At 42.1% G+C, this 19,175-nt stretch overlaps 1 protein-coding gene across 4 annotated transcripts in view; it reads right to left on the bottom strand.

The window, feature by feature from the left end:
• The window catches only part of LOC138964398 (E3 ubiquitin-protein ligase HUWE1-like), a 177,788-nt gene that overhangs the window by 45,307 nt on the left and 113,306 nt on the right, over positions 1–19,175 (bottom strand). For all 4 annotated transcript variants that reach the window (XM_070336336.1, XM_070336339.1, XM_070336338.1 and 1 more), the window contains 8 exons: positions 17,346–17,494; positions 16,847–17,053; positions 14,611–14,898; positions 13,620–13,920; positions 12,126–12,253; positions 10,868–10,958; positions 10,423–10,572; positions 221–351 (listed from right to left, as the gene is read on the bottom strand). In XM_070336336.1, coding sequence (XP_070192437.1) covers positions 221–351; positions 10,423–10,572; positions 10,868–10,958; positions 12,126–12,253; positions 13,620–13,920; positions 14,611–14,898; positions 16,847–17,053; positions 17,346–17,494 — 1,445 coding nt within the window. The remainder of the gene's footprint in view (positions 1–220; positions 352–10,422; positions 10,573–10,867; positions 10,959–12,125; positions 12,254–13,619; positions 13,921–14,610; positions 14,899–16,846; positions 17,054–17,345; positions 17,495–19,175) is intronic.

The following is a 19,175-nucleotide window of genomic DNA, read 5'->3' as shown; positions in this document are numbered from 1 at the left end:
CATTAAGCAACAGTTAATTAACTAACTAACTTAACCTCACAACCTTAGTTTCACAGGCAATCATGATATAAACTTCACATTGCCATGAACAGTAACTTACTGTATAATTTTCATCTACTGCGTGCAAAAAGTTGAAACAAAAAGATGTAGTATGAAACAGAAAAAGGAAGAATTCTTAAAAAAAGTATCCCCAGGGAAATACGGAGGAACACACTCTCACCTCTTCATCCTCATCTTCTTCTTCATCGTCATCATCATCACCATCATCGTCCTGTTCCAACTCATGATAATCCTCCTCATCCTCTGCCTCTGAAGGACTGTCTGGTGACTCGTCCACGTCTAAGTTTGGATCTGAAAATATGCCAATTTATCTCACTATATTTCAAAATCTGTGATGCTTATTACCATTATTTTTTTTCTACCCCCCTACCCCTCTACGCTTTTTTCTACTTACAAGACTTGGAGTAAAGTGGGTCTACATTGATCAGAGGAAACTCAAAGCATCAGATGATCAGTGCGCTATTCTCATCATTTCAACCCACTTGATCTCCCACAGCATGGCAACTGGCCGTGCAATCTTCAAGTAGCAAACACCAGCAAGTTTCTTGCAAAAGAAACATGCTATTATAACAAATGTTCTGCATTAATACATGTAAATATCTAAACCTAGCAATCCGCAGAATGGATTCTAATTCAGCTTTCCTTTTCTTCACAGTGAAGAATTTGTGTACTGTACAATGGAACGATGAGATCAAATTTTACAGATCAACTTTCAGACTCTAAGTTCACAAAATGTATAAAACAAAACAAAACAAAAACACACCTGAAACCATGACAGACAGACAGACTAGACAGACACTCATCAGCACTCCTGAACAATTTCCCCTCTAAATGATGCAAAGATTGCACAATCTGGGGATGTTAAGAATGTCTGGAGCTTTTAAAACGCCAGAAATCTGCGAAGAAATCTTATGCCTGGCCTTGTAGTGCCATTTTTTTTCTTCGCCCTGACCCTTCTATGCTTTTTCCACTTACATGTTCAAGCTTTGGAGTAAAGTGGTTCTACACTGATTAGAGAAAACTCAAAAGCATCAGATGATCAGTGCGCTAATTCTCACACCTCTAAATGATGCAAAGATTACGCAATCTGGGGATGTTAAGAATGTCCGGAGCTTTTAAAACGCCAGAAATCTGCGAGGAAATCTTATGCCTGGCCTTGTAGTGCCTTTTTTTCTTTCTTCGCCCCGATCCCTCTATGTTTTTTCTATTTAAAAAATTTGGAGTAAAGTGGGTCTACATTGATCAGAGGAAACTCAAAGCATCAGACAATCAGTGCGCTAGTCTCATCATTTCAACCAACTTTATTTCCCACAGCATAGCAACTGTCCATGCATCCTCCAAATAGCAAATACCAGCAAGTTTTTTTCAAAAGAAAATAGTATTTTAACAAATGTTCTAAAAAAATTATATATCTAATGCTAGCAATCCGCAGAAAGGATTCTAATTCCGTTTTCCTTTTCTTCACAGTGAACATTTTGCGTACGATGTGATGAAAAGAACAAATTTTACACATCAGTTTTCAGACAAAAGAACATTGAAATCATAAAAAAGTCTGAATCCATGACAAACAGACAGAAAGACAGACAAGACAGACACACTCCTCCCCACTCCTGAACAATTTCCTTTCAAAATGATGCAAAGATTGTGAAATTTGGGGATCTCAAGAATGATGTTTGGAGCTTTTAAAACATCAGACATTTGCAAAGAAATCTTATGCCTGGCTTTGTAGTGCCATTTTTTTTCTCTTCGCCCAGACCCCTCTATGCTTTTTCTACTCACAACTTTTGGAGTAAAGTGGGTCTACATTGATCAGAGGAAACTCAAAGCATCAGATGATCAGTGCGCTATTCTCATCATTTCAACCCACTTTATCTCCCACAGTATGGCAACTGGCTGTGTTACTTCAATTAGCAAATTCCAGCAAGTTTCTAACAAAAGAAAAATGGTATCACAAATGATCTCATAAATACATCTGAAGCTAGCAATCAGCAAAATGGATTCCAATTCAGTTTTCCTTTTCTTCACAGTGAACAATTGGTGTACAATGGAACGAGGAGAACAAATTTTACAGATCAGCTTTGCGACGTAAAATCATGAAATCAAGAAAAAGCCTAACACCATGACAGACAGACAGACAGACAGTATCCTCCCCAGTCCTGAACAATTTCCCCTCAAAATGATGCAAATAATGCACAATCTTGGGATCTCAAGAATGATGTCTGGAGCTTCTAAAATGCCAGAAATCTGCAAAGAAATCTCATGCATGGCTTTGTAGTGCCAATTTGTTCTCTTCGCTCCGTCCCCTCTATGCTTTTTCTACTTACAAGATTTGGAGTAAAGTGGGTCTACATTGATCAGAGGAAACTCAAAGCATCAGATGATCAGTGCGCTATTCTCATAATTTCAACCCACTTTAATAATAAATGCTTTACATAAATATATCTGACTAGATGAATACCCGCTTCGCCGGGTAGCCGGCTTCGCCAGGAAAAAGTAGAGCCGAATACCCGGCTTTGCCGGGTGAGTGGCGCACCGTACGCTGGCTTCGCCGGGTGAGTGGCGCACCGTACGCGATTGACGCCACACGAAGGAAAACTTCTAAAAATAGTAACGGGAATATGGATTGAGCGTTGTGGACAGTGACCTTCTAAAAATAGTAACGGGAATATGGATTGACGCCACACGAAGGAAGGGAGATAAACGCAAAACACTGGAGAAGATAAGGAAGAGTTTCTGGGAATGGATCTGGGAAGATGAACAGAAAAACCAAAATCGGTTCAGCGCTGCGCGCTGAGAGCACGTGTTGAAAATTCTCATCGACCAGGTTGTGTCTGGGTTCTACCTGAATATGCCCACCAAATTTGAAGCAGATCCATCGAGAACTTTGGCCGTGCATCGCGAACACACACGCGTCGTATATACAGGGTGGGCCATAAAAAGTGTCCACATTTAATTTGTTAATATTTTTCCTGTAAAGTGATATTTTCTTTTCTGTTTCAGATAGAATTTGAGACAAGCATCTTAGAATTCTTTTAAAGCCTGAATGGATCGCATTCCAGTACAGGAAAGGACCAAAATCGTTGAACTTTACTTTGCTACCAATTCTGTGGTTCTCGCCCAGCGCGCTTTTTGGAGAGAGTTCCCTGGCACACACTGTCCATGTGCGAGAACTGTGAAGCGCCTCGTGGATAAATTCAGGGTTATGTCCTTTATTGTTATCTGCGAGACTACCAGTGTTCCTGAATTTATCCACGAGGCGCTTCACAGTTCTCGCACATGGACAGTGTGTGCCAGGAAACTCTCTCCAAAAAGCGCGCTGGGCGAGAACCACAGAATTGGTAGCAAAGTAAAGTTCAACGATTTTGGTCCTTTCCTGTACTGGAATGCGATCCATTCAGGCTTTAAAAGAATTCTAAGATGCTTGTCTCAAATTCTATCTGAAACAGAAAAGAAAATATCACTTTACAGGAAAAATATCAACAAATTAAATGTGGACACTTTCTATGGCCCACCCTGTATATAGAAGCTAGCAATCCGCAGAATGGATTCCAAATAAGTTTTCCTTTCCTTCACAGTGAAAAATAAGCGTACAGTAAAACCTGTCTCTAAAGGACACCCTTGGGGTATGGTAATGGTGTCCCTATTAGACAGGTGTCCTTTCTTCACAGGTGGAGGGGCCGGGGCAATATTTTACAAAGAGCACTGAAAATAGAGAGAGAGAGAGAGAGAGAGAGAGAGAGAGAGAGAGAGAGAGAACAAGAACAAGAACAAGAACAAGAACAAATCTTTAATTGTCTAAGGCCACAGCCCCTTACAATAGTGGTTAAAATAACAGCAATAGTATCTGCACAGTTATAAATTATAGTCACGCATAAAATTCAACAAATACATTAAAACCCTGATGACATATCACTGAACCTCATTTATAAGGGTTCGTCTCTTCTGTAGCATGAAGAACACAAATCTGCTGAAGCTGTTCATCACATTTTCCTCATTACTGCCACAGAAATACACAAGTTGTTGTTGCAGCGTCTTAGAGTTCGAGATTTTCAAATACTTTGCTCGAAGGTCTTGATAAAAAGGACATAAAAATACAACATGGTGTTCATCTTCTTTATCAGCTGTACAGAGAGGACAGTTTCTTGTCGTTTGGTTTGGTGCGTATCGAAACTTGTGAGCGTTGATTTCGGATACTCCTGCGCGGAAACGAGAAAGAGCAACTCTGTACTTAATATCTTCGATTAATTCAATGTATTTCTCTTTTTCCAAGCATGTTTTGTAACAATTATAAATGTCAAAACGTTCACTGCATTCTAAAAAGGAGAACCATTCTTGACAAAAACAATCTTGTAAACGTCTTTTAAACTCTTGTAAGAAACACTTCTCATTCCCAACAGTTCCGTACATCCACACAGCAGCAAAACCATTACAACATAAAAGACTCTGCACATGTGAGACCCAATTTGTGTGGCCCTTCGATGCCAAATTACATAAAGCTGAATATGCAATCTTGGAATATCTTGAATCAGGTTGCTTCAGCAGTGTAAACCAGTATTTCACACATCTGACTGCAGAGTTAATATACAGCGGATGTCTTCCCAATTCACCATACACAATGTTGTTTGGAGTTCGAATTGTCACTTTCAGAAACTTTTTACACGCGAACAGGTGGACCCTTTCCACAGAGTCATACTTTCCATATCCCCATAGCTCTGAACCATACAAGAGCATAGGAGCGATCCGTGCGTCAAACAGTTTGAAAAACACCTTTGCCGAATGGCAGCCAAGTCTGTTCAGTAATCTAACGATTTCGATCACTCCCTTTTTCGCCATGGTTGTCTTTGTTTCTACTGCAATGTTCCAGCTCAGTTGGGTGGAAAGGGTTACACCGAGATATTTAAACGAGTTCACAATCTCAAGACGATCTATTCCGTAGAACCACTTCTCTTTCTGTGCAATGTGCCCGCCCTTTCTAAAAACCATGACCTTAGTCTTTGTCAAGTTCACGTTCAGACACAGTTTTTCTGCAGAGCAGCGCAGGACATTAAGCTGGTTTTGTAGGCCTACTACAGTGCTGGATAACAGCGCAATGTCGTCAGCAAAAAGCATTACAAACAGTTCTAACTCAGACGGAGATAAACGTATCCCATGTCTGCCTCGTTGTATGACATCCTGTGCCAGTTCGTTGATCAGAAACGAGAAAATTGTCGGTGAGGCTACACAACCTTGCTTAAGGCCTTGCATACATTCAAAGAAATCAGTGTATTCGTTTCCGCACCGCACGCATGCTTTCACATTTTCATACATGCTCTTTAACACCTTAAATATTTTGCCTTGTATGCCTAATCGAAAAAGCACTGACCAGAGCACGGGGCGCTTAATGCTATCGTAAGCCTTACAAAAATCTATGTAGGCTACATACAGTTTGGCCTTTTGTGAAAATTGTTTCTGGACGCAAGCGTAAAGGGTAAACACATGATCAATAGTTGAGTAATTCCTCCGGAAGCCAGCCTGGCTTTCATCTAAAATGTTATTATTTTCTGACCACACAGACAGGCGGTCGTTCAGAACAGACATAAAAATTTTGCTCATCGTACTGGTGAGGGAAATTCCTCTGTAATTATCAGGGTTATCACAGTCTCCTTTTTTATGTAACGGCACAATAATGGCCTTGGACCAATCTCTTGGGTACACCCCCTTCTCGAGAATGTTGTTGAACAATTTAACTAAAAAGGGTAAAATAAGACTTTCAGACACTTTCAACATTTCATTCAACACACCATCAAACCCTGCCGCTTTACCATTTTTCAAATTTCTGATTGCTTTACTAATTTCAATTTCAGTTATTTCACTGTCAAGAATTTCGTCACTGATACCTGTATCAGGCAACTGATCGTCTTCGGGTTCACCTTCAACTGTATCGGTGTTTAAAACATTCTTAAAATGTTCGTACCATGCCTCTTTTGGTACGGAGTTGGAGTGCACCTCTTTTCTATTACATTTCCTTATTTCCTTCCAAAATTCCGTTGGTTTATCAGCAGAGAGCAATAAGTTATGAACTTGTTTTAGCCTGTACTCTGTTCGCTTTGTTCGAAGAAGGTCTTTATACTCCTTCCTGACTTCAGCGTACTTTTGCTTTGCAATCTCTTTTTCTTCTTTATCTTCTGTTTTAATTCTTTGGTAACTTCTCAGCAACCGTCTCGCAGATCGCTTCTTTTCCAAACATTCAACATCAAACCATGAGGACGCACTTCTACCTTCATCGTCACCTCCGACTTTTTTGGTCATGCACTTTGCTGACTGTAACATTGCTTTGTTAAAAATCTCCAGCCCCTCGTCCATGTCTGCGCTGATGATGTCGCACGCTTCCTTTAGCTTAGCTTTAAAATCGTCTGATTTAACACTTTCAATAAAATCATTCTTTTTTGCATCGTTCCACACAACTTTTGAGACACGTGCTTGTTTAGGGGGCTGGCGCTGATTCCCTTTCAACCCAAGCGCAAAGGTCACAGGCATATGCATTGATTCAATTCTGTCGCCAATGGTTAAATCGTGAATGTTATTAGCTAGGTCAACAGAGGCTAAACAATAATCCACCACACTGTTACCGCTATGGGAGATATAAGTAAACTTGCACGAGTTGTCCGCATTGCAAACACCATTCAAGATTTTGAGATCAAAGCATACACATAGATCGATAAGCTTTGTACCAAACCCATTTAGTGTATAGTCTTCAGTCATTCTACCATGTGAAATCGTGTCATGGTCATGACCTTGCGAGTCTTGATCAAGGAGGTCAAAAATGTTCTGCGTATCTACCTGGTAATCTAATGTTCTAGAATTAAAATCACCGCACAAGAGCGTGTGGCAATCACTTGTCATTTCTAAAACATCACTTAGACATAGCTCCACTTCATTTAGATGGCACGAGGAGTCTGTCTTTTGGTAATAAGGGCTCCCACATGGTGGCACATACACTGGCACGAACACAATATCTCGATCACCACCACACACATGTTTTGACAGTTTCAAGACTAGCATATGATCATGTGAGGAGTCAACCAATTCAACGTGCTTTGCTATGTTTTTCTTACACATCACGACAATACCCCCTGACTTGCGACCCTGATGTGAGAGCTTGATAGCTGGAGACATAAATTTTACGTAATTTTTAAAGTGTAGGGACAGATCAAAGGAGTCATCAATAAACGTCTCAATAAAACATACAATATCAAACTTTCCAACATAGGCAGAAAAATCTGTATCACCAAGCTGAGAGGCAAGACCTCCCACGTTCCACACCAAAAAAGACACTGCTTTACCCACACTAAATGTATCACTAGCTTGACGGGAACGCTGATCATGAAACCTTCCCCTGTACTCGTCGTCTGATTTTGAACTCATACTTGTATCAGTGTTTGTCCCCCTTGTGTTGTCTTTGCTCTCACGTCTAGCGTTAATACATTCACCACTCATGTGCACATACCTGTCGTCAGTTGCCCGTCCATTAAAACACTGTGCAGAAACTAAAGGTTGGGGCCGGCCGTATCCCTATCTCCATGAAACAGTAGGTCGACCCCTACCTCTGCCCGTCCCTCTGGACGCTGCATGTGACCGTGTTTCACGATCACGAGAACCAGGGAGCGCTGCGCTCTCCCCGGCTAATCCATCAGGGTTGGCATGGTGACTGGCACGCTCGCTGGAACCGCCACCAGAGGAGATGCTGGAACTGGAAGAGGAACAGGCACCGTGACCGACTGAAGCACCGGAGTCGGCACGAGAGCTGGAACTGAAGTTAGAGCTGGACCAGGCACCAAAACGTGGAGCGGCGCTGGAACTGTGATTGGCACCTGAGGCGGTACCGTGACGTCGATTGTGGCTGGCCAGGTCGCGGGCTGCATGCACTGCGTCTCGTCTGTCCCTCGGGCTGTCCCTGTCGTTGTAGCCATCGCTGTTGTCTCTGGAACTACCCGTCGTCTGGTCTGGTCTGTTGCCCTGAAAGCTGCTATTCTTTGTCTGAGGGAGTTGCTGTATAGTCTGGCTGTGCGTGTTGTACACGTACGCAGTTCCTTCACACACAACGTTATCAAACTTCATGTATGCTTGCTTGCCATCTTCACGGAGAGTTCCCAGCAGGGGCTGAAGGTGTTTACGTTTATTCTGCACATTCTGGGAAAAGTCCTCACGAACGTAAACACTGGATTTCTTTTTCCTTGATTTCGCCCTCCATAGAACTTCTGCCCTCTGTTTGTACGACTGGAATCTGACGAGTATGGCGTGACCCACCCGACGTGCTTGATCGATCAGAATCATATCACTAATCTGCAGTTCGTGTTTGATAAGAGAGAGAGAGAGAGAGAGAGAGAGAGAGAGAGAGAGAGAGAGAGAGAGAGAATTGAGCTATTTAATACATACAGTAGAACACCCTGTTTACGACTTTGGAAAAACCTTGAAAATTAGGTCGTAAAAAGGGGGGGGGTCTTAAAAGGGGGGTTTGAGTTTTTGGCCCGGGCGGTCATGAATTTGGTTGCCGTGTATCTACTGTCATGTTTACACACAAACACACAGTTGCAGTTTACTGTCATATCAAAACACACACACACACACACACACACACACACACACACACACACACACACACCCAAACACATTACAGCAGAACAACTTAAACTCAAATTTCAAAGAAAATTTACTCATGGCGTAATACTCGCTCCCCGCTGAGTGAAGCACATTTGACATTATGGCGCAACCAGTAAAATCCGAATGTCCTAACTCGATAGAAAGCATGACTTTTCTCCCGAATCATCTTTCTGCTCATTTGAATGATTCGTCGCCTTGCATCGCTTAACTTGACCACGATCGTTGAGCTCTTCGTACAGGCTCCTCTCTTTGCGTACTTTCGCTTCGCTATCCTTCTCACCATCTAGATAACACTGAGTCATTCATTATCCTTGACGACACACAGGATTTTCGTATTCCCGACTCCCAAGGAAGTCGCCGCGGATTGCCACTTCGCTCGATTAGCGATTACTTTATTAGCTCTCTACTCAAGAGTCGGCGCTTTTCTTTTTCTTTCGCGAATCTTCGTTTGTCAACAAGACAGTCGTCGTGACAAGATAGCGTGCAAAAAAACCCCGGATGTATCAGGATCTCGTGCGCGCGAGATTTCATTATTATTTCTTCTCGCGATAGTTGGAGGAGCGAGAGCCGCCATGTTGTGTTTTCGTCTGCTCGAAATATGCGCAAAAGTGCCACTTTTTCTCTTCGCCCGGATCCCTCTATGCTTTTTCTACTTAAAAGATTTGGAGTAAAGTGGGTCTACATTGATCAGAGGAAACTCAAAGCATCAGATGATCAGTGCGCTAGTCTCATCACTTCAACCCACTTTATCTCCCACAGTATGGCAACAGGCTGTGTTACTTCAAACAGAAAATTCCAGCAAGTTTCTTACAAAAGAAAAATGCTATTGTTAAAAAAGGTTCTACATAAATATATCTGAAGCTAACAGATAAGTAAAAATCCGCAGAATGGATTCCAAATCAGTTTTCCTTTTCTTCACAGTGAACAATTTACCTACAATGCAATGAGGAGAACACATTTTAAAGGAGAAGGAACTTTACAGATCAGCTTTTAGACTTAAGAACATGAAATGATAAAGAAAGAGCCTCAACCCCTGACAGACATCCAGACAGACAGACAGACTCCTGCCCACTCCTAAACAATTTCCCCTCAAAACGATGCAAAAATTGCGCAATCGGGGGATCTCAAGAATGATGTCTAAAGCTTTTAAAACTCCAGGAATCTGCAAAGAAATCTGATGCCTGGCTTTGTAGTGCCATTTTTTCTCTTCGCCCCAGCCCTTGTATGCTTTTTCTTCTTACAAGATTTGGGTCTACATTGATCAGAGGAAACTCAAAGCATCAGAGGATCAGTGCACTATTCTTATCATTCCAACCCACTTTATCTCCCACAGCATAGCAACTGGCAATACAACCTTCAAATAGCAAATACCAGCAAGTTTCTTGCAAAAGAAAAATGCTATCATAAGAAAATGTTCAACATAAATAAATCTGGAGCTAGCAATCCGTAGAATGGATTCGGAATCAGTTTTCCTTTTCTTCAGTGAACAATTTGAGAACAATGCAATACAATACATATCAGCTTTCAGACATCAGAACATGAAACAGATGGACAAGACAAGACAAAGTCCTCCCTATTCCTGAACAATTTCCCCTCAAAATGATGCAAAGATTGTGCAATTTGGGAATGTCAAGAATGATGTCCGGAGATTTTAAAACGTCAGAAATCTGCAAAGAACTCTCATGCCTGGGTTTGGAGTGTCATTTTGCGAGGTACACATACCTGCGTGGTGTGGGCGGCGGTGGTGGAGGGTGTCGTCTTCACCATCTGACACGTCCTGATTGACCGTGTTGTCCTGGTCCATGTCATCCCCCTCTGCGTTCATCACGTCGATCAGCACATCACGGGACTCGTCCTGCCCTGGAGTTTGGTCTGTGTCCATGCAAAAAGACAAAACAGTTCATTAAATGATAGCTTTAAGATAGACTGGGAATCAAGAGGACAGTGAGTGCATGTGTATCTTGGTCTCCGTGTTTCTACAATCTGTAATGTTGTGGAGAACATTTAAGATTTTCAACTCTATCACGAATCCTACTCAAGGCCATTCCTGGTTGCCATCAACGGCAATTTTCTTGGACGACAACGATTAAGGCATACAGACAAACCTTGTCCAAATTCTCGACATATAAAAAGCAGTGTACACCACAAGAAGTTCCCAATGTCTCACCTGAGACCATAGTGATGTCAGCCAGAACGCCCCCTGATGCGGACGGACGGAACATCTGCTGCATAATCTGGTCCAGCTCCGTGTCCGAGTTCTGTGGACACACATTCTGCTTTAAAAGTCACATCTGTGAAAAACTTCATATCTTCTGAAATGCAAACTATCCACAGGCACTGCTATCAGCAATAATAAGTGGTATGGATCAAATAAGATGTCTCTGCCCTAAATGTAACTCAAGGAATTAAAGGCATTTAAACCATCAGATAAAGACAAACATCACGAGTTCAGTCCGCCCGTCGTTTTTATCATCACTTGATTTGTTTTCCACACTACGAGTTCACAGCAAAGTCCTGTTTACTTGTGAAAACCGACATTGATCACAAAAGACAACACGATAAAACCCTTTGTATTTTAACCCTCCATTAATGAAACATTGCCAAAAAGAACGGAACACTTCTGCTAAACTGCTTCTTTGGCTGGTGTGCACAAGAAAGTGTCCAACTGGGTGGGAATCAGTCACTGGGTAGCACTGGTGTAATCAGAAACAAATCAAACTTTCAACCAATCTAGCTCAGCAGTTGGTAACCCAGTCTGGTGACTTTCCCGTGCACATCAGCCCTGCCATCCACACCTGTGATCTCATTCCTTCACTTTAAAGGCTGACATAGTCCTATTTAATTAGTTTAATTACTTCCAGGGCTTTCCCATCGTTGCGGGGATGTATAAATTAAGCTTCCTGCAAAGTTTTAGGTTTGAAGTCCTTACCAATTACGAGAAATAATTATTTCTTTATTGCTATGTTTAGCAACAGTTCTCCAGGACTTGGGCTATTTTTAGACCGTCAACACAGACAGTACAGCTTCGTCAATCCCCGCGTGAAGGAAATCGCTCACCTTCCACATGCAAAACGTAGTGATATTGACACGCCAGATTAGCGCGGTAGCGTATTGTGCTAAGCAGGAAAGCGCGCTTTTCTGTATTCTTGTTAACTTCGCAATTTCCGCAAAACATCCACTTTCACTTTGAGACTGTTCTGTTTACATTCGACACTATCAAAACCACTTTGCAATACTGAAATAATTATTTTGTTCTGTGTTCGAAAGCTACAGCCAATCGTTATTATATCCCCTTAGGTACAGTTTTATAACATTATTGGCACATGTAAACAATAGGAATTAATAAATGAACGCTACGAAAAGGGCAGCCTTTCATCCGGCAAGAAATCCCTAGAGATAAGAAGCACAAAGGTGTGAATCCTCACCAGCCCTTGATCAGGCTCCACAATGCTCTGCTCATGGGTGTTGTCCAGGTCCACCTGAGCAGAAGGGTTGTTGGTGACGTCTTCTATGGTGACATTGTCTTCACCCTGCCCCAACTCTTCCTCTTGGCCTGAAAACACAACATCTCTGTTACTGTCTAAACTATGAGTCTATTAGCCTAGTGGCAAGGTCATCGGCCTTCCATGTAAAAGATTCAGGGTTTCTTCTTCGTTCATGGGCTCAAACTCCCACGTTCACTCATGTTTTTGCAGGAGTGGGTTTTTACGTATATGACCGTTTTTACTCCGCCATTCTGGCAGCCATGCGCAATTTCAGGGGAAGCATGCTGGGTATTTTCGCGTTTGTATAACCCACCAAACTCTGACATGGATTACAGGATCTTTTTCGTGCGCACTTGGTCTTGTGCTTGTGTGTACACATGAAGGGGGATAAGGCACTAGCAGGTCTGCACATCCGTTGACCTGGGAGATCGGAAGATCTCCACCCTTAACACACCAGGCGGCCGCGGCCGGGATTTGAACTCACAACCTTCCGATTAGGAGGCCAATGTCTTATCCACTGGGCCACTGCGCCTGTCGTTCAAGGTTTGAATCCCGGCTTCACCTGGTGGGTTACAGGTGGAGATTTTTCCGAGCTCTAAGGTCAGCTTACATGTTGACATGCTAATGCCATATCCCATTCATGTGTAAACACAAGCACAAGACCAAGTATGCACTGAAAAGATCCTGTTATCCATGTCGGAGTTCTGTGGGTTATAGAAACACAAAAACATCTAGCATGAAAGGCATTTGATGACACAAACTGCAGCAATGTCAAGCACGACTCAATCTGAGTCATCCTTAATGTTCTTAGGCTCTCACTATTTCTGAAAACATGTTATATCTTTACTTAATCATTCACAATCAGTTGTATTTCAAATGAATGTTTTCATCAGATGAACAAACGAGCATCATGCAAATAATACGCTTTTTTTTTCCTCATCATCTAAAAACGATCTTGTGGAACCTTTCTCTATCAAACCTTCATTTAAAATAAAGAAAAAAATTAAGAAAAGATAGAATCCCTAAAAAATAAATGTTTACTTTACATCATTCACAATCAATTAAGTTTTAAAATTTAAAATTAATGTTTTCATCCATTAAAAAAGATTGAGCATCAGCATTCTTTTCTACCATCTAAAAACAATAAAATGAAACCCTTTTCCATCAACCTCTCATTTGAGGAGAGAAAAAAAAAAAACAAGAAAAAAAGAGAAGAAGAAAAAAAGATTGTTTTGTTTTGTTGTTTCTTTCATCCAAAATCAAAGAGACTGCCAACGTTCCAAAATTCAGAATAAAAAAACAAGAAAGGTAAGTTGTTGGAATGTTTGTTATTGACAAAACAATACATTACAGTCACAAATATTTCGACCCAGCAGTCTTTTAAGCACAGACAAACAAATATTAATTAAACCAAAAAAGACTTCATGCCCTTACCCAAGTTGCCCAAGGAGTTCTCCACGTCGGTTGCCGGGTGAGTTGTGCCACCCTGGTCCTCCTGAACAATGGGACCTGACCCGTCACCGGCTGCCTTGATCGCTTTGGTGGCCGGAGTAGCTGGCATATTCACCGCTCGCGACAGCGTCTCCAGCGGCTTGAGTGCAGCGTTTACGGTGGCGGCCATGTAAGGGGAGGAAAGGTCAAGGCTGTGAGGCACGCGGGCAAGGTCAGTGACGATGCCTTTGCGGATGAGGAGCTTGATCATGACGTTGCCCTGGGCCTGCTGGTTCTTGAACACCTTGAGGAAGACCTTTCAATGTTACTTGTTACCCTCTTGTCTTACAGTGGGAACCCCTCTCTTTTAACTCATCGTCTCCAAGGTATGGTTATATCCGTACCCACTCATATGGCTCTATCTGACCAGGTACGGATATATTCGCTCAGATTGTTAGCTTCAGTCACTTCCTGTAACGTCGATCTAACGCCTGTATTCCAGCGTGTTGATACAGTTTCTACACAGTTACTACTATTCTGAGTGACCTGCTGCAGCACAGCTTGTCTTAGCTAAAAACAAAAAAGTCAACATAGGTGGGGTAGAAAGTGTTAAGACCCCCTCGATTATATAACCTTGAATTTTTAACCAGGAAAATATCTCCCCCTCCCTTTTAAAGCCCCCTTGATTTCCCAACCTGGACTCTTTACCAAGAAAATATCTCCCCCTCCCTTATAAAGCCCCCTTGATTTCCCAACCTGGACTCTTTACCAAGAAAATATCTCCCCCTCCCTTTTAAAGCCCCCTTGATTTCACAACCTGGACTCTTCACAAAGAAAATATCAACCGAGTACAGATTTTCTGGACAATACTGCAAACAGTACAAACGAAATTAAAAAAAATACTAAAGACTTGAAGAGTCAAAAATGGCTTTAACAGTAAGGAGGAAGCTCACCTCAATCTCTCACACACACACACACACACACACAAACTTACAGAACTGGGCACAGAGCCTGCAGGGTTGGGACAGGCCTCAATGATGGTGCTGATGATTCCCATCATGGCCTGCACCCGCGAGTGTTTCTCGCTGCTCTCCGCCAACGCCAGCGCCCTCTGCAGAGCGGCCTTGACTTCTGACACCAGCGTGGTCTGGGCCTCGGGGCAGTGGGTGCAGGAGGCTATACTGGCCAGAAAGACGCGAGCCAGGGCCGGGCAGTCCTTGTCGCCGGCCGTCTGACACTGAGGCAGCAGCTGGTCCAGTACGAACGCCAGCAGGGAGCAGGGCTGTAAACAATAACACTGATGAGATGATGATAAGTATTGTTTTAAGCCCTCACGGTGAAACCATTAGAGGCATGCTCCTGCGTGTTACCCTGACTGTAGACAAAGTGGTTAAAACAATGTTTTTAAACAAGAAGGGCAAAGCCCATACGACTCACATGCTTGACCTTGACATGGTCAAATAACTAAACCTAGCAATGACATCATACACTAAGAACTGCTTTACACATTTTTCCTACCAAAATACATGTGACCTTGACCCAAGGTCAAGGTCATCCAAGGTCATGCAACACAAAGCTGTTAATTCAAGACATAGGAAGTACAATGGTGCTTATTGGCTCTTTCTACCATGAGATATGGTCACTTTTAGTGGTTCACTACCTTATTTTGGTCACATTTCATAAGGGTCAAAGTGACCTTGACCTTGATCATATGTGACCAAATGTGTCTCATGATGAAAGCATAACATGTGCCCCACATAATTTTTAAGTTTGAAACAGTTACCTTCCATAGTTCAGGGTCAAGGTCACTTCAAAATATGTATACAATCCAACTTTGAAGAGCTCCTGTGACCTTGACCTTGAAGCAAGGTAAACCAAACTGGTATCAAAAGATGGGGCTTACTTTGCCCTATATATCATATATAGGTGAGGTATTGAATCTCAAAAACTTCAGAGAAAATGTGAAAAATGTAAAAAATAGCTGTTTTTTAGGCAACATTTATGGCTCCTGCGACCTTGACCTTGAAGCAAGGTCAAGATGCTATGTATGTTTTTTGGGGCCTTGTCATCATACACCATCTTGCCAAATTTGGTACTGATAGACTGAATAGTGTCCAAGAAATATCCAACGTTAAAGTTTTCCGGACGGACGGACGGACGGACGACTCGGGTGAGTACATAGACTCACTTTTGCTTCGCATGTGAGTCAAAAAGGGTGAGGGTGGGGAGGGGGAGGGAGCCTGCTGATGAGATCCAGCCAGTATACGCCACCCGAGACACTTGCACAGCCTAGCAGTGACCTTACACAGACTTTTCTGTGCTAAGATGACTAAGTTACAAGACGAAACTTCAGGGTTACAGTGAACCTCAAGACAAATGACACACATATTTCCTCTCAGTCAGCACGTTGCAGTAAAACCTACCATGGCAATCAAGGGGAAAAAGATTATCCTAAGTTTGTCTTAAACAGCAGAATGAAAAGTCCAGTATGACAACAAAATATGCACATGGACGACACTGCTTATAACCACTTCCAAATGCTTAGCTCAGTTTAAAGGCATACTAACGCACTCCCGTGTTTACAAAGTGTAGTTTGCCCACAATCGATGTCAAACGCACCATAAGACCATATAATGACGATACGTCACCATGCGCGGACCATAATACATGCATTACAGCTTGTTCTAGCCTCTGAAAAAGTGAGGATGTCAACAAAGCCGCGGTGTTCTCTCCCTTGCATCAAGGTTACATGTGTTGCCAAATCTATAAATAGGACGATCCAGATCAAAATGAAAAATCAAATATCTCAACATTTAAGGGGTCCTAGACCACAATATTTTGCACGTAACTTAATTTAGTCTGTCTCCAGCTGTTGGTAAAGCAATTAGCGTGTATAGTCATCGAGTACATATGGCTTTAAGCATTCTTACTAAGATTCAAAGATAGCGTGAGTCAAAACTAAAAGGACGAAACGCTTTTATCTTTGACTCTCGTCAGCTGAAGATGTAGAAGACAACGCTTAACTGAGCTGAGTTCTTTTTCTGTTGATTTTTCCATTATTATTTATTTTTCTGTCCAATTCAAAGAATACTAAGTTGACATTCTTTTGAATGTTTCCATTTCTCTTCAAGTAAACGTTCCATTAACTAATCTTTCTTCTTTTTTGATTTCCGATATTGGAACATCAGCAGTGTTTCTTATTCGGATCACTTCTACATGCGAATAATTACCTCTGCGAGTAGCTCAGACTGCGTGGACTCATAATTGTACTGTGTAATGAGCTGCGTGCAGTTGCTGTAGGACTTGATCACTTCCGACAGCAGACGCAGAATGGCCGACTTGGGGATGAGTGGGCGAGCTTTCTTCTCATCCACAGGCTGCTTTTCTTTGATTTCCTTCTCTGCCGTCTCCAGGCTGCTAGATGCTTCAGCAGCAGCCTGCACGCAGCAAAATGAAGCATTATTGCTTTGTGTTGAATTACTAGTTTCATTTTTAAAGAGAGAGAGAGAGAGAGAGAGTGTGTAGGAGAGAGATAGAGAGAATAAAAAAGAAATGTACAGAAAGAAAGACAGAAAATACAGAAAGAAAAACAGAGGTGAGTAAAAAACAAAACAGAAAAAGAAACGCTAAAAGCACTTGACTTTGATCAATCAAGATATCACAAGAGATGAATATAATTATCCCGCCCGCTGCCACGACACCTCTCTCTCTTCTCCGGTTTTAACTTACTGATTCTCCCTCTTCAGTGGGCAGATCTGCGGTACTGTTCTGACCAGACAGAACGGCACTTTGCTCACTGAATCCTCTCGTGGCTTCTGTCACTGCTTCCTGGATGGAGTCCACTAACGACTGGGGTGCTGGCACTTCTAACGTTTGGGCTGAAACAACACACAGGGTAAGTGTCACATGTTGACGCTTTAGTCAGAATTTAACGCCCAATACAGTGGTACCTCTGTATAACGACTTTGAAAATGTAACCAAAATTCGGTCGTTATATGGAGGGGTCGTAACATGGAGGATTGTTTTGCTATGTCCGGGTCCGTCAATGATCCGGAATGACATTGGTGTTTTGATTGATGCCGCCCACAACGTAATGTTTTTCTTTCCTTAAACGATTATGGTAACCTGTTTTCTATTCAATTAATTACCCACAGTTTTCTTGCTTGTTTAATGAAGCCCCGTAACTACCCGTGGGTTAAGGTTTGAAATAAACAAACTGAGGTCGAACGAAAGCATGCGGTCCCAAAACATGCACATCGATGTCGATACCAGCTACTAATCATAGTCATACGATACCCAGCAACGATTTGGTTAAAAACAAAGAAAAGTGTCCGTAACGCAAGGAACAAAACGAATAAGAACTGCGGCAGTGTGTTGAAACTGATATAAAATTGTTGCCAAAAGCGTCAGTTTTCACGATGAAACTTGACTCGCTCAGGGACAACTGCACTACGGACTGTCCACAGAGTTGAGTAATTTAGGACACTCCACTGCTCACCTTCAAACTTCACTGACGGGATTCTGAGGAGAATTTATTGATTCAAACGAACGCGTGGTTGTATATCGCGTCATTCGGTCATGGATCGGGGAAAACCAAGAACAGTTCCAGATTTCAAAACCCATGTTCGTCGGCCGCCATTGTTAGCTATGACCAAAAATGTTTACACGCGCTTTGCATACGTACATCGCAAAATTTCATGACGTCACCACAACTTTCGGTTTTGGTTCGATGTTCGGATTACTTTCATAACGTTTCTGTAACTTTGCGTGTTTAAAAGGTAGGAGTTCCTGCACAGTTCTTTGCAAAATGAAGCAGACATCTTGCGAATGACCTTTATCTATTCAAAATAAAGTAATGAACTGAAATAGAAACGAAAAGCCATGGCTTCAGCCGTTTGCGTGCCGAAGTGATCTTGTACACGGACAGGATTTCAGCACGTGTTTGTGTACGTATCGCTTACTCACTCGACTGGAGATATAAGTTAGAGTAAACCAAACCCGTGATCATTTTGGGAAAAGTCGTTATAAGTCCACGTATGGACGGTCGTATGTCGTATTAGAGAGGGGGACGTAATATGGAGGTGAGAAATACTAAGACAAAGAAGGAGAAAAAAATCCGCCAGAGAAAAGTCGGTCGTAATATTGAGGGACCTGTAAAAGAGAGAGGTCGTAAAGGGAGGTACAACTGTACTATGTCATTTTGTTTTTTATTCGAAAATTTTTAAGTAAATTTTCATTTCATTAATATACTTACCCGAATCACATAAAGAGCATTGACGCAGTCTGAATAGCTAAGGTCTGAAAAGGCTACCCGTCTTAAAGTTTAAAAGGGAAGCAACCCAACCACAAAAAAGGTAAACACAGCTATGGCAATGACCATATACCCGGGGAGTTACCTCCCCTGCTGGGTATGTGACGTCACTTCCACTGCTGCACCACGTGGTATACTCATTCGACATTAAAGAAAACTAAAATATCATAAGCGGGGTTGGCGGGAGGGAATACACTATGTGATTCGGGTAAGTATATTAATGAAATGAAAATTTACTTAAAAATTTT

Source organism: Littorina saxatilis, linkage group LG4 (assembly GCF_037325665.1).
Source record: "Littorina saxatilis isolate snail1 linkage group LG4, US_GU_Lsax_2.0, whole genome shotgun sequence".
Classification (NCBI taxonomy): Eukaryota; Metazoa; Mollusca; class Gastropoda; order Littorinimorpha; family Littorinidae; genus Littorina; species Littorina saxatilis.
The sequence above is the reverse complement of the archived record's forward strand: the minus strand, read 5'-3'. Positions and strand labels throughout refer to the sequence as shown.